The sequence below is a fragment of the Leptodactylus fuscus genome, chromosome 3 (genome assembly GCF_031893055.1).
Source record: "Leptodactylus fuscus isolate aLepFus1 chromosome 3, aLepFus1.hap2, whole genome shotgun sequence".
Classification (NCBI taxonomy): Eukaryota; Metazoa; Chordata; class Amphibia; order Anura; family Leptodactylidae; genus Leptodactylus; species Leptodactylus fuscus.
The window spans coordinates 63,541,949-63,557,518 of record NC_134267.1 but is presented as its reverse complement, the minus strand read 5'-3'; the positions used below and the strand labels follow the sequence as shown (position 1 = coordinate 63,557,518).

At 38.8% G+C, this 15,570-nt stretch overlaps 1 protein-coding gene across 2 annotated transcripts in view; it reads right to left on the bottom strand.

The window, feature by feature from the left end:
* Nucleotides 1-384: 384 nt before the first annotated feature.
* The window catches only part of SPAST (spastin), a 38,516-nt gene continuing 23,330 nt past the window's right edge, over nucleotides 385-15,570 (bottom strand). For both annotated transcript variants that reach the window (XM_075267654.1, XM_075267655.1), the window contains 13 exons: nucleotides 13,524-13,705; nucleotides 11,970-12,106; nucleotides 11,190-11,283; nucleotides 10,385-10,459; nucleotides 10,224-10,295; nucleotides 9,005-9,080; nucleotides 8,008-8,099; nucleotides 6,596-6,675; nucleotides 5,894-5,936; nucleotides 5,177-5,256; nucleotides 5,005-5,075; nucleotides 4,147-4,187; nucleotides 385-2,456 (listed from right to left, as the gene is read on the bottom strand). In XM_075267654.1, coding sequence (XP_075123755.1) covers nucleotides 2,334-2,456; nucleotides 4,147-4,187; nucleotides 5,005-5,075; nucleotides 5,177-5,256; nucleotides 5,894-5,936; nucleotides 6,596-6,675; nucleotides 8,008-8,099; nucleotides 9,005-9,080; nucleotides 10,224-10,295; nucleotides 10,385-10,459; nucleotides 11,190-11,283; nucleotides 11,970-12,106; nucleotides 13,524-13,705 — 1,166 coding nt within the window. In that variant the 3' untranslated portion in view covers nucleotides 385-2,333. The remainder of the gene's footprint in view (nucleotides 2,457-4,146; nucleotides 4,188-5,004; nucleotides 5,076-5,176; nucleotides 5,257-5,893; nucleotides 5,937-6,595; nucleotides 6,676-8,007; nucleotides 8,100-9,004; nucleotides 9,081-10,223; nucleotides 10,296-10,384; nucleotides 10,460-11,189; nucleotides 11,284-11,969; nucleotides 12,107-13,523; nucleotides 13,706-15,570) is intronic.

Sequence of the window (15,570 nt, the reverse complement as noted above, 5' to 3'; positions counted from 1 at the left end):
CATGGACTGTGATAAAAAGGTCTCAGGAAAGATTCACTGTATAGCACAAAGCGATCAATAGGAACCTACACTTAGAACCTCTTGCAATAGAACCCTAAGGGGCCATTCACAAAGAGGAAGTTGTCAATGATTCTGGTGCAGAATCAGCACTGAAAAAAAAGATTCCTATTGACTTCAATGGATTCCGTTTTCTGTGCAGAAACCATTGAAGTCAATGGGAGGCTCTTTTTTTTTTTTTTTTTTTGAGCGCCGATTCTGATGTGGATTCCTTGCCACTTCCTCCGTGTGAATGGACCCTTACTTTTCCTGGAAAAGCTTTCAAAAAGTTTCTTTCAAATAAAAAAGGTATGCATCCTCTTCAGCAGTCCAATACAGAAACCACAATTTCCCCATGTGTTTTATTGTGAAACCTCTTAACATTTTACTTCTTGGGAAGATTATAGACCACTACAGACACACATACATTAGGTTTTCCATAGTTTACATATATTAAATTAACAGATAAGAAACATCTCTCAAAGGAATAAAGAAATAAAAGTTAAAAAAAAAAAAAAACACATCATCACGGGAGGCCGTTTGGCATAAAAAGATTTAGAAAAGAAATACAAGATTTGCATGCTCTTTAAAGCAAACCTGTCCCCATGAAGTTGCTGACCATTATATTGGCAACATGAGAGAGGAAGAGTTGAGCGGATTTATATAGAGCTTTTTGTAAAATGATTCAATATTTTTTTTTAGTAATTTATCGAAATCCCTGTTTATTCTGAGCTTAGAAATCCAATGAGCGGTGTCAGTCAATGACTGTCAGCTTTTCTTGTATAGGGTGCAATCAAACTTAGGCCTCAGGTTCCAGTCCAAAATACAGGTAGCTACGACTGGATGCCGATGCACTGCAGTCGCGCACTCCGCTCCGGATTAGGCCCAAATGAATGGGTGTAGTTGAGAGGGAGTGTCTTCATGCAGATGTCACGAGGTGAATCCGCCTGAAAGAATGAGCACCTCGCTTCTTTTTACGGGAGCCAGAACAAATGGCCCCAGAAAAGAAAAGACCGGCTCCCATTGATTTCAGTGGGGGCCGCCTTTTTGGTCAGGATTTTGAGGCAGATATGGCCTCAAAATCCTGACCCAAAAACCGTGTATGAACTTACTTTTAGGGTAAGACCACCCACTGGACTCCTAAGCCCAGAATGATCACACGTTATACTGGAACTTCTACAACACTGTATAGCTTCTCCAGCTCTATTGCATAATTTTGACAGACTAAACTACCTCACAATGTGGCCCTTTCAACAGGGATATGAAACTAAATTTTCTTTAAGTTATTATATATAAAAAAAAAAGAAAAAAAGAAAAAACTTTATTTCAACCCCGTTAAAATACAAAATGTCTTTGCCAGTTGCCATAAATCAGCAGTTTAGCACTTTGCTTTCTAATACACCATTCACATTTTAGGACTCAGATGTTTAATAGAAGTATAATGCAAACTGAAACGGAAGTATTAAAGTCCTCCTCCTTGGATATATGAATCTTTTAGGTTTACCAGTAAGCAAAGAAACTGGAGAACATTCTTGAGGTGACGTTTCAGGAATTCATCTAGCACGAATCCTCATATAGTAGGGGACGCCTTCTCAAACACATTTATTGGGATGTTAGAATGACTGTATAACACTGCTTTATTTGTCATCTAGAAATACTTACACAATGCAATGAGAGGTCTACGCCGCCTAGTGAGGTTAACAAAGCAAGCCAGCTGCTTCAGATTTTTTTTTTTTTTCATGTGCTTTTAATCATCTTGGTATGTTGTGCCACCAAAAATGTTCCATTTGGCACATGACAGAGGAGTGCTACTGTCGTAAACCAAACCTCGACCCAGTTTGTCTCCCAACAGAAACTAATGTACATTTACAAAACAGTCACAGTTAGTAAATAACCAGGAGTGTACACGGAATCAGATTATTAAAAAGAAGGGCAGGCACAGAAGAACGTGAACTCAAGGCACAGGTCTTCCTCTATGCAGTTCCGCTGCACACGTGAGCTCATCATTTCACCGGAAGGTTGCCACTACCCCACTTAAATATCACTTCTGAGCACATGGAGGTTTCTTCTTTCAGCTCAATCTGGCCAAGAAATACCATACAAGTAAAACTGCAATCTATAGGTAAAAATGTCTTGTTAATATTCCCATTTCCAAAGTTATCATTTTCATTGTTAAGACTCTAGAGATTTAGTGCACACGTTTCAGAGTTTACTAATTATTGTTTGTTTTTTATTCATTCTTCTTCAGTTTACAAAAGGCCGAAGGCTTCCAGTGTCAGAGTAAGCAGTTCTGTCTTTCATACAGTCGTGTCTCCAAATTCTTTGTTCCATCGGATGTAAGACTCCAGGGTAGCTGCACTCACACTGCACTTTATCTTCTTCAAAGAATTCTGAAAGTCAGAAAATTTGATGTTCCGCATCTGGAAAGAAGAAGGAGAGAAGAATATTTAGGATCAAGTTTTACTTTAAAAAAAAAAAAAAAAATACCGAAAGTAAAGAACCGGGTTGCATTCTGGCTGCTTTTTTTTTTTTTTGCAGTGGGACACTATGTGGGGTCAGTCTAAATTCTGTGAACCACAATAATTAGATTTGTTCCATTGTAAGGCCAATTGCATACGACCGTGGGCGAGATCCATGTGCTATCCTTGTTTTTCGCAGACAGCAGACCAACCCTTTCATTTCTATGGGAACATGCACACAACCATTGTTTTCACTGATCAGTATGAAGCCGCATCAGATAAAACATGCCCTATTCTGTTCACTTTTTGTGGAAACGACTCGCCCATATAAGCCTATGGGAGGCTAAACACCTAGGAGGGCACACTGATGTACTCCATGTGTCATCAGTGTGACGTCCATTTTCATGGACAACCTAGGGATATAATTAGATGATTTTTTACGGTGGATCCACAAACTAGGATCACACATTGATCACACTGAAGACACTGGCAGTTTTTTCGGACATACTTCACTGATGCTGAAGACACAATGATGACACCCTGAATATAATTTGTCTGCCAAAGCTGAAGACCAAATTACTAGTTTGCTGACCGCAAATACACAGTCATCTGCAACTAGCCTAAGGTCCGGTTCACATCTGCTTTCAGGCCATTCTGTTCACCTATCCGCATGAAATATATGCAGAGAGAAGTCCAGCATGCAGCACTTTTCTCTCCGCATTTTTTGTGCGGAATCTGAGTGGAAATCACATGGACCCCATTATAGTCTATGATGTCTGCGGGTTTCCTTAGGTAACGCTTTTTTATGGAGGGTCCCCAAACTGAAACCCGAACATAGATGTTAACCGGGCCAAAGTCAATAACATTTTTACTATAAAGTGATCGCATTAAAAATAAAACCCAAAAAGCAAAAGGCAGAAGTGCGTGTTTTTCATTCAGCCCAACCAATATTTTCCAAACACTTCCAAATACATTAATGGGTTTTAATTAATTTTATTCAGCTAGGACACAAAAATAAATTAATTAATTAATTGGTGGTGTCACTTAAGGGGTTAAGGAGATATTAGCACCAGGGCCCATTCACACAGCCATGTAGTTGGGATAGGACTGGGCAATTTAAATTTAATATTTTACCTCAATTACAATTACATATTTTAGGACTCTCCCGTTTTGACAGGTCTCGTCCCCTATTTATAGGCCACCGAATTTTGGTTATTCACATATCAGAAATCCTGGAGAGTTTACCGTTAGCCCCTAGCAGATGACATATGACTGGTCAGTGTGCTATCACGGTTTTTCCCAGATAGCACAATGATCCATTCATTTTTATGGGCTTGTACACATGACCAAGAATTACACAGTCGTGTGTGTGGGCCAACAACCTGGGGCACAAGATATGGGACAGGTCCTATTCTTGAATTAAGTGAAAGGGAGCGCAGAAGCATGGCCAGCACATGGATGACATTCGTGTGTCCCCCATGAGTCACCTGAGCTATTCATTCATGGCAGCTGCTTAGCAAACGGTTATGTGTATCCGGCTTAATGACATCCTTTACACAATGGCAGTGAGACAGAAGGGCATGGATACAAAATAACGGCAATAATTGATGTAAGCAAGTTTTGACAGACTCAGAAACATCAGTTTACTTACCTCACTTGCTGACATATTTTTCACCTGCTCAGGTTTTAGCTCTATTGGGGATAAAAAAAAAACCAAAACAACATTTTAGTAAAGTTTTTTGTGCAGTTATTTTGAAATGGGACATACCCCATTGTACAATTAAGAAAGTACCTCAGTGTTTAGCATTATCCTTGGCTATCACTCTCGTGCACCCATAAAATCAGTTGTACAAAACCTTCAGGTATATTTTTAGCGTACTCCCTTTATGTAACCAACAAATCAATAGTACACTAATAATTTAGATGTAGCAGATTAAATAAAGACAATATTAGGCCATATCCCACCTAAAAAGCAGTCAAGTAGGGGTTAATCTTTAAACACATACTCAGCCCTAGAGCGTGTGAATTTGGCCTTTGTGCTTTCCATTTGTACAACGAATTTCCAGTAGTGCAAGCTGCAATGTACACAGATAGCCACATGAGCTGATTTATTTTTCTTTTTAATAGCATGCACTATTTTAGTTTATGTTGCAGGAGGTACAGACTTGGAAACCATTGGGGACAACTATCTATGCTGCCATATAGTGGACCATATAGTGAGAGCGGGAATGCTCATCAGTTTTCATTTTCTGCTGGATGTGTGCAGTTTGGGGATGGGGAATTTTTTTTGTATCCCTAGGTTGTGTATTTATGTTGGACACTCTTGTTATGCATGACTGCTTTACAGACCCTTTTCACTCAGGCATAAGATATGGACTATCGATTAGTATTGCCAATTGGATTCGATATGTGGGTACAGATGTGGGTTTCTGTAGACATTTGTGTTTGATTAAAAAAAAAGGATTTTTTTAATTAAATGTTTTTGTTCACAATGAAAATATCCAATTACCTCTTATTGGTCCAAGAGCTGCATCTTTCGCCAATGCAGTTACATCACTCCCAGAGTATCCTTCTGTCAACCTAGTAGAAGAATGAAGCTTTTATTACATTTCTCCTACTAGAACATGAAAAATTAAATGGTATAAAGCACAAACTCAGGAAAGCTGTAGAATAGGGCTTACCTAGCCAACTGTGCCAATTCTTTCTGTGTAAGTGGGTTCCCCTGCTTACTTAAGAGATTCTGCAAAAGCAGGAGTCTTGTCTGGATAAAAAAAAAAAAACATAAGACATATCCAAGTTAAAAATATTCAGTCTGCTTAATGACTTAGTGTTGTAGCAGCAAGATAGATAGAGACAGAGACCAATCTGCATGTACCATTCCCTCAGGTTTTGGGGTTTGTTTGTTTTTTAAATAAAAATTACTTTAATGTCAGAGGACTGGTGGAAGCTTGACAACTATGACCCCACTGATGAGTTCCATTTTCTGTAGTGGCCAGGCTGGTTAACTGCAAATCAACTCCAATTCAGCTTGGTCAGTACAAAGACAACTGGGCAATATGCCTCCACCTCCATTCTCTATGCTCAGGCACCTGCAGTGAACATCTGACTGATGGGGGTGTTGGACCTCCACCGATTAGATGCTGATGACCCATTCCAAGGATAAGTCATCAATATCTGCAGCTCAAAACCCCTTTTAAATAAAGATCATATAGTATCATCTTTGCAAACTTGTGTTCAGCAAACAATTTAGTCTGGTACAGGAAAAGATCCAGCAACAACCATGACGCCCCTAGACATAAAACTGAACACAGGAAGCTAAAAGCTTGGTTTTGAAAATTTTCCTATTTTGTATTTCACTGGAGAGAAAGACAGCAAAGTTGGAAAAACATTTTTCATACCTCTTCATTTGGTAAGGAGACGTACACCCTTTTAGTGAATCTCCTGCAACGATACAACAATTTTATAAGAAAACAACATTGATCAAGAGAATAAAGCATTTATTATATTGTTACGAGTGCCCCACCATTTTGGAGATGGATGGATAAACCACAAGAACCTTTAATGGGAATAACCTTTAAAACTTCATTGTTTAATCAGATGGAAGAATCAAGAATCTTTGCATTTGAAATGAGTTTTATAAAAGCGAAGTTGTCACATGTCTATAACCTGCAGCCATATTTAGTACCTGTGCCTATCGCCATTTCTTGTTCTTGCAAAACCCCGCAGAGCTCGTAGTACTATATACCTATAGGCCCTTAGACTAGGAGAATGAGGTCACCATGGGTGTTATAGATAGATACTATAGATAGCATTGGAGAAGGTAGTGAGAGAATGGTGACCTGACAGTGATGGGGATGGGGGGGGGGGGGAGTAGTATGTGGTGCTATAGGGAACAGAGAAGAATTTTCACAGAAGAGCCAAGTCAGAAGAAAGGTGGCAAGAATATGCAGGCAGCAGAGAGAAAATTCTGTTTACACATGAACCCATGCTTGAGTGTCGCTTTAAAATATCAATAGGGTAGCATCATATCATATAAAAACATTCTCTTTAAAAAAGCGTTGGTTGTTCAGCATCCAAGTATACGTTTTGCATAGTCATACCTGAGAACTGCCTCGTCCAGCTCCTGAGGTCTGTTAGTTGCCCCCATAACAAGGACTCTGTCGTCCCCTCCAGACTGTACCTGTTCATCAACCAGACAATATTTGTAACAGAAAAAAAAATTACATTAAAACTGGCATAACTAAGGTACCAAAAAAAATTCATCTTAAGCGCTGCCCATTTCCCCCACAACACCCTCACAATAAGCTCCATCCACCCAACATGAAAGTCAGAGCGCATCAAAAAGTGTGGTATAAAAAAAAAATAATGAAAATAAAAACACCTGTCAGCTTTTAGAAAATTTTCAATATTAAATCTGTCCCATTGTGTTATACATACCAATACATTGTAAAAGTTTTGCACTTCGTTTCTAATTTGTAGCATCAGGGGGCCCATATCTTTAGGACCTCTCCCCACATACAGGTCATTGAGAGGTTGAACACAACTAAGCACTGATAATCTGCCTCATTTCACGCATAAAAAAGAAAAAAAAAAGAAAGCTTTTTCCACAGTAATTGGCATTCACATACTAAGTATCAGGTTCTTGCCTAGAGTTATTCTTTGGTTACCCAATATGCAGTCATTTTGATATTTTATTAATAAAATCATGTAACCGAGGTGCAGAACGCATTTCAGGTCAATAATGCGTGTAACAGTTTGAGGGCGGGGCCCTGTGTTGTGAAAATGCAATGATTTACATTACCTGCAAAGTGGATGGGTTTCTGGCTAATCCCATCCACACATTGCAGAAAAAATAAAATCTGAAACAAAGGAAATGTTGCAATTTCCAAAAGGAACGTTTTTGCAAACATCAGTAAACATTGAAGGAAAACTCTGTGGACTTTGTCAAAAATACTGCAGAAAAAAAAAAAAAAAAGCAATGCATTTCCGCCTCCATCTTTTCTGCAGCCTTAACATAACACTCCTTCCTTTCCAAAAACTCATCTGAAACCACCCTAAGGCTGAGGTCCCACGGGCCGGAAATGCTGCAATTTGGCCGTGGCAGGGGGAAAAGAAAAAAAAAAAAAACACGCGGTTTTGAAAATCGCAGCATGTCAATTATATCTAGAGAAACGCCAGCAGCTTTCCCTTAGATATAATTGTAACAGAGTCTGCGGAGGAAAACTCAGTGAACTTTCTGTTCAAAGTGCTGCGGGAAGAACTACAATGCATTCACGCCGGGGTTGTTCCCGCAACACTTTATCGCAGCGGTTCCGGCCCAGTGTTCTTAAACCATAAAAGTAGGTACTGGTAGATAACTTTCAAACTATATAAAAACTTCCCTCCTCGGATGACTGAATGTGTAGCTATAGGCAGCAGAATAGACCTACTTTTACAGTCTCAAAATAAACCATTATACAGAAGACAAAGACAAGCTATAAAGATAATATATTAACAATAAGACAGTACTTACACCATCAAACTCTATTAAAAACTCAGTCTTTAATCGTCTGCTTGCATCATGTTCTCCTTCTCGCCTTTCACATAAAAGACTATCTACCTCATCTGTAAAGACGGAATTTAATTCTCAAATGAAACAAGACGCCAAATCCTTGTTAAAAGCACTAGAAGAAATACAAACTATCAGTTTTCCCCAGACGGTGCGGTGCATGACATGGGGATTTTTCTTCTTTGGTGTTCTTCCAATCCTTTAGTCATGCACTGCCTATAAGGCCCCATATACTAGCCATAAAGTGTATATACATTTGGACATTTTAGTTATCTTTAATGTTTTGCTTGGCAACGGAAGCAGGACAACGAAAGTAACTTAGTCTATCACCACCCCCAGATATATCCAACTATCACCTCCGCATTGCACATCAGATTACAGTGATAAGTAACAAGGCATGTTATTGATGACTGATGTGCTCTGGTACATGGTGAAGACTTTTGAATACACTTGGGGGAGGTGATTGACCCCCTTTTAAGCGGCCCAAACCCACTGCCCATAACAGTGGGGCAGAGCTCTAAATGCAGAATGATCTCACTGTCCCAATGGGGCCTCTGCTACCATAGGATCCAATACTACTTCACTGTTTACCTTATGGTTAAAGTAGCTCTGCATAAGTATAGTCACTACTGCATATTAAACTGCAGGCCAATTGTACAGCAGCACCAAAAACACAATAATTTAATACACTTGCCCCTTCCTGTATTGGAGCACAGGTAGGCATCACTACAACACAAATATACACACACAGTCAGTTTTGCCATGTTTTTAACTGTAATGTATTGTAGATACGACTTATGCTCATAACATACAACCGAACAGTTTTTGGCGCACACTGTAGAAGGTATTTTGAATTTCAGTATACCCAAACCTGCAGTTTTCATAAATATTTTTAGCAAGTATTCTTTATTCTAGACATTGAATAAACTGCTAAGAAAAGCATCAGACAGATTATTCTTACCTATAAATATAATAGATGGTTGTAATTCTCTAGCCACAGAGAAGAGGGCTCGCACTAATTTTTCACCTTCTCCTACCTAAAAATGACAATCCAAAAAGGGGGGGGGGGAAATTGACTACATTATAGAGAGAATAAAAAAATAAATAAATAAATAAAAAATTCATGTGTAGCAGCACCAGCATTACAGGCTCAGCCCATAAGTTGCACAGCACGAACCTCTCTCCAGAAATGTACAGTAATAATTATAATTACTGTATAAGATATATATATATTTTTTTATTTATTCTTTATTTATATTTATACACAAGAAAGTACAGTGACATTAGGTGTAATCAGTCAAAGATACAAACACCAATGATTTCTTTGAAAATTCAAATAAAACAAGTAAACGAAATCCAACAAATAAGTTGAGTATAATAAAACACATTATGTCAAAAGAACATACAGTTGTGTAGGTCATTCTGTATAAGTATTAAGTAACTACCTGAAAAACTTCAGGTGCGAGCATAAGAAGGCAAGCGGGGGGGGGGGGGGGCAACAAAGAAAGGAGTGAAGAAGCAAGAAAAGAGGACCTGATTCCCAAAAGATATATTTATTATGATAAAAATATGTATATTACTACTATTTTAAAATATATATATAATTTTTTTTATTAGAATAAAAAAATATAATATTACTAATATTTTTTGATTATAGTAAGAATTACTATTAAAAATATATTGTTAATTATATAGTAAGAATTATTATTCTCTCTCTCTCTCTATATATATATATATATATATATATATATATATATATATATATATATATATATATATATATATATATATATATATATATATATATATATATATATATATATATTATATAAGGCTTTTCCCATTAAAAGCAGTGATTCTCTAGCCATTGGCTAGGTTCGGTCATGGAAACCCCAACAACCAAGAGAACAGAGTCCTTTATGCGAGCAGCGCAGTGTAATGCAGTCGTGACTACCATTCTGTTCAGATATTTACATTGGTCCCATATAAAGAACTAAAGCAATGAGTCAGAGGACTGAGAGACCCATATTCATAAATACTGGAGACATTTGTCTACTTTAGTGGATAAAAATATTAAACTTCCATATTACAAGAACAGAGGAATCAATGACTTCTACCGATAGAGATTTCACTAAACATGTCAGTTCTTCAGAATACAATAATATGCATAAGCGACTTACATATTTAGAGGTGAGACTAGCTGCACTTATATTAAAAAAGGTTGCATTTGATTCAGCTGCCACTGCTTTTGCCTGAAAAGTAAAATAAAGAAGATAAAAAGGAGTAAGAGTAAATACAACCTCCAGAATATACTGTTATACCCATTCACTGTTAATCTTACCAGCATAGTTTTTCCATTTCCTGGGGGACCAAACAGTAATAGCCCCCGAGCGGGTGCTCTGAGTCCAGTGAATAACTAAAAGCAGAATTACAATCATACTTATGTAGAGAAACAACAAGCAAAGTACATTATTAGTAAGCCAATAGCATTTCAAGACTGAACTGATTACAACCAAAACAAGTGGAACCATTTATACTATAAAGGCTATACTTTTGTCTGACAAGGTGCATCTCTCAATGTTTCTCCCTGTGCACAGCAGTGCTCTCGGTCTCCATGACATGCAGAGAACTGCAGCATGATCCTTTCACTTAAAATGGGGCTGCGCTGGCCTAATTTTCTGGATCAGCAAAGGTACCAAAGGTTAGATCCCATCAGTTGTAAAATGTTGGCTTATCCTATTGATATGCCAAGGGGTGGTATATTCAATGCCATAGTCACTTTTTTTAATGTAGATTGAGAGCCCCACATAGGGCTCACAATGTTCACTTTTCCCATGTTTTGTCCTTGGCAGGATTTAAGCCCAGGACTCCAGAACTGCAGTGCTAACCACTGAGCCACCGTGTTGCCGTGTTACTCACTGATCTAATAGGATTTTATACATCAAAATATCAAAGGCAAGAAAAGCTGCATGTCCATTTTGTGTCATCCATCGTTCTCTTGTTACATCCATATGCCTACTAGGGAACAAGAATTATTACTGACCATTAAGTGCAATTCAAGCCATTTTTCTTCTGGCTAACAAATCTGTATAACCTGGCTCAGAAGAAGAATAAGCAATTGTAGGATTGCTGTTCATATAGAATACCTCTGGACGAATAGAGGGAAGTATAACAATTTCTTGTAAGGCCTGTTTAGCAAGCTCCTGCCCTGCAATGTCAGCAAACTTCACAGACGGTCCACTGAAAAAAAAACAAAAAAAAAAAACAAAAAACAAACAGACATTATGCAGTCAACATCCACCAAATCATCAGCATAAGCAGTATAAAATAAGGAGTGTGTGTTTCACATACTACAATTTTTAATATTGGAAGCCCCACAAATCATCATGACTACATACTGGCTCATACCTTGCTCTTTTGGGGAAAATTATGGATATTGTATACAGCTTCCATATTGAACAAACCCATGACAAAGAAAATGGTTAGTGATAAGTGGTCTTTACCAAGCCACATGTACAACGGTGTTCACTTCAGTTTGTAATATAGTGCAGGCTACCACAGCCTGCATATCTGGGCAGTGTTATACACCAAGTTCACTGCTCTTGCTCCAAAGAGCTCATTTTCATATCGACAAAAATGGAGGTATCTTTGCAACAGATATGCCAATTTGCAAATTTAAAAACACATTTAGGTACGGGTCACCTAAATCACTCTGTGGGGTTGGGTTGATATGTTGGATTCTGGCGACAGACTCCCTTTACATGTCAGTGTTCAGCATCAGTATTTGTAAGCCAAAACCAGACTACACCGAGATAAAGTAATGGAAAGACTTGCACCTGTTTTGTGCTTTTACCTCACTTCTGGTTTTGGCTTACAAACACTGACCGGCCTCTCATTCAGTCCACAAATAATAGAATAGATCTTACCTGTCTACAACTTCATTCAATATAAGATTTGCCAGGTTGCTGTCGACATTTTTTAAGTTCTTCATATCTTTTTTCCTGAGACCTGGAGTTGGCGTTGTTGGTTTGTTGTTTGGTCTAGTGTGTTTTACCGCAGCTCCCTTACAATAAGAACACAGAAATAAGAACATATATAAGATATAAATATAATACAAACCATTTTTGGTGATGGCGTACTCATGTTTAAACATTTTTATGAGCTTGCGCGTTCTCCCAAGCACTAGTTCATAAGTTACAAAAACCTCCCTACGAGATGGATAACGCAACTCCCATAGAGGTAAATAAGTGTATAACAGCCACATTTGGATATGTCCATAAGACCCAACCACCTCAGGAGGCCACAGACAGGACTATTCACATCTCAGGCATGAAAGGGCAAGATGGGAATAGCCCTTTAACCGCTCCCACCACAGCTTTGAACGAACCCTGCCTGGTCTTTGAGCCCAAGTACATTACAGTTTACCCTGAGCAGGATACATTCAGACTGCAGAGATTAGCGGTCACTTTAGAATGGCTTTAACTCTCTAGCAGCAGGGGCAGAAGCCACGCTCCTGGTCTTAATATAAAGCCCACAACTATTTTGAGAGATCACTGGTTAAAGCAGCATTGCATATACTTACAGCTTCACTTTAACCAGTGCACAAGACAACATGTGCAGATAACAGTTTGCAGGAAGAGGAAAAATATTTTATTAGCTTCCTTACCCTGTCACCTCAGATAATCCCAAGGAAGAGCGTACCATGGACTTGTACATGAAATGACATTCCCATTATCAATCACAAAGCAAACTTGCCATTTAACTCCTTATAGGCCATGGTCAATGCTGACCACAGCACCCAAGTCATTTTACAGAAATAAATAAATACAGTCGGTTATTTGTACATGATACATGCCATAAACCATAAAATGCAAACATTCATGTTTTTGATCATCTCATAACAGTAAAAAAATATTTCAAATTATATAATATCTTACGCACTCACAAAACATAAGGTTTTGTAAAGCTACATTGAAATAAAGTGTAAACAGTTCTGTAAGCTGGAATGCAGAGATGGGAACATAGTACTGGTTTCAGGCTAAAAGATCACTTAGGCCTGGTTCACATCTGTGTTTGGTATTCTGTTCGGGGAGTCCGTTTGGGGACCCAATAGACTATGATGGGGTCTGTTTTCCGCACAAGTCATGCAGAGAGAAAAGTATATTAAGAACTACTTCTCTCTCCGCATGATTCGTGCGGATACAGTGCGGAAAACACACAGACCCCATTATAGTCTACGGAGTCTGGGGGCTTTCATTGCTCACCGCTTGTCAATGCGTTTGGTATTCCATTTGGGGAGTCCCCAAACGGACTCCCTGAACGGAATACGAACGCAGATGTGAACTAGACCTAAAGGGTTAAAATATTGCTGGTATAAACTCAAAATCTGCAATAAAAGACAGGAGGGAGTAGCATAATATCTGCAACACCTATGTAAAAATAAAAAACACAAGAATCATACAGGTTGGCCTTTGGCATACCCTATGAGCTGAAGTATTTGAACCAGGCTGCCTATTAGAAGATGATGATGAAGTGGTACAATTGGGTATCCTAGGAGCACTGGAAATACCAGGAGACATAGCTTTGGGTGTGACCTTTGCCCGTGGGAGAGAGTTGCTGGTAAGAGAGGCTGGGTCTTTCTTTTTAGGAACTGCACCTTTTTCTGAAAGCAGAATCAACAAAAAGTTAATTTATACACTGTAAAAACATCAGAGGAATCTGATGATCTGCAACATGCGATTCATCAGCTACCCAATAAAATATTAGTTATATATCTTGTTCCACAAACACTAAGTAACAGGTTAATTATGATCACAAAGGACAATGAATTGTATATTGATAACCATACAATATATAAGTAATAATAATAAAATTTATTTATATAGCGCCAACGTATTCTGCAGCGCTGTACAATATAAGACAAAAATGGTTGCATGAAGAACTATAGGGACCTTGAAGTTGATGTACTATTGTATACATAATAAATCAGGTATACCCAGAAAAAGTTAAAACCCCATTTTTGAAGTCATAACATGCACTATACAATGTACAGTGTATATACGTAGAGTCAGTATTAGCTTGGACAATCATACTTAACCATCAAATCAACACATTGGTATACACATACAAAAAGGGCTGCAATATTTTTATTTCTTCAATTGGTCATGCAAGTTCCCTGATCATCTGAAGATCATACCAAAAGGAAACCAACCATAGACAGAAAAGTCCTCCTGTGTCATCTGTACAATCCATCCCTAATACTTCCTATCTTAGTCCCCCTTCTTAAATACAACAATGCTGTCCACATGAAAAATTAGAACTACATATAAAAGTGTAATCACTAAATGTGCACCAATAACAGTGTGTGCCTACATCCCAGACTGAATTGTGTTATACCCTAAAACATTTCACACTGCTCCAGGGAATGTGTTCACAATTAAGGGGACTGAAATCAAAGCCAAATATAACAGCCCTAGGTTTGCACTGCTTATGTACGAGGCACACAGTCTAAATGCTCCGCCAATTAAATCTGAAAATATTAATATATTCACAGGGGTAAGGTCCAAATCTCTAGCTCCCCATAAAACAAAATGTATTCATCCCCTTCACGGTCGACAAACCATCTATTGCACATGGTCAAGGAAAGACCAATAGCGCATAAAAAGCGCAAGATACACAGCAGATGGATTGTCACTTATGACAACTTTTAACATATATCACCTCCTCACCTCGCCCTCTCTCTGTAGGTGTCCCCCAAGGCTCCGCCCTAGGAGTCCTCCTGTTCTCCATCTACACCCTTGGCCTGGACCAACTCAGAGAGTCTCATGTTTTCATTACCACTGCTATGCAGATGACACCCAAATACATCTCTCTGGACCAGACATTACCTCTCTGTTGGCCAGAGTTCCAGATTGTTTAGCAGCTGTAGAGTCCTTTCTCTACTACCACTTTCTCAAACTCAACATGGAAAAAACGGAGTTCATCATCTTCGCCCCACCCTGTATGGCCCCTCTACTTGACCCATCTATCAAAGTTAACGGAATCACACTTACACAATGTCCTGTGATAACCCTGGACTACGACCTATCCTTCAAGTTGCACGGTCAAACACTCAACACTTCCTGCCGCCTCCAACTCAACATCCAACGAATCTGCTCTTTCTTCACCCCAGAAACTGCAAAGATGCTCGTCCATGCCCTCATAATCTCCCACTTAGATTAATGCAACACCCTTCTCTATGGACTCCCAGCTAACACTCTGGCCCCCCCCCCTCCAGTCCACCTTAAACTGCGCTCACTTACACCACCTTCACCCAGTTCTTCATCGGCTGCTCCCCTCTGCCAATCCCTTCACTGGCTATCCATTGCCCAGCGAATTCAGTTCAAGTTACTAACGTTAACATACAAAGCCATCCACAACCTGTCCCCTCCATATATCTCTGAACTAATCTCCCGCTACCTGCCCACACATGACCTCAGATCCTCCAATGACCTCCTACTCTTCTCTGCTCTCATCCGCTCCTCACAC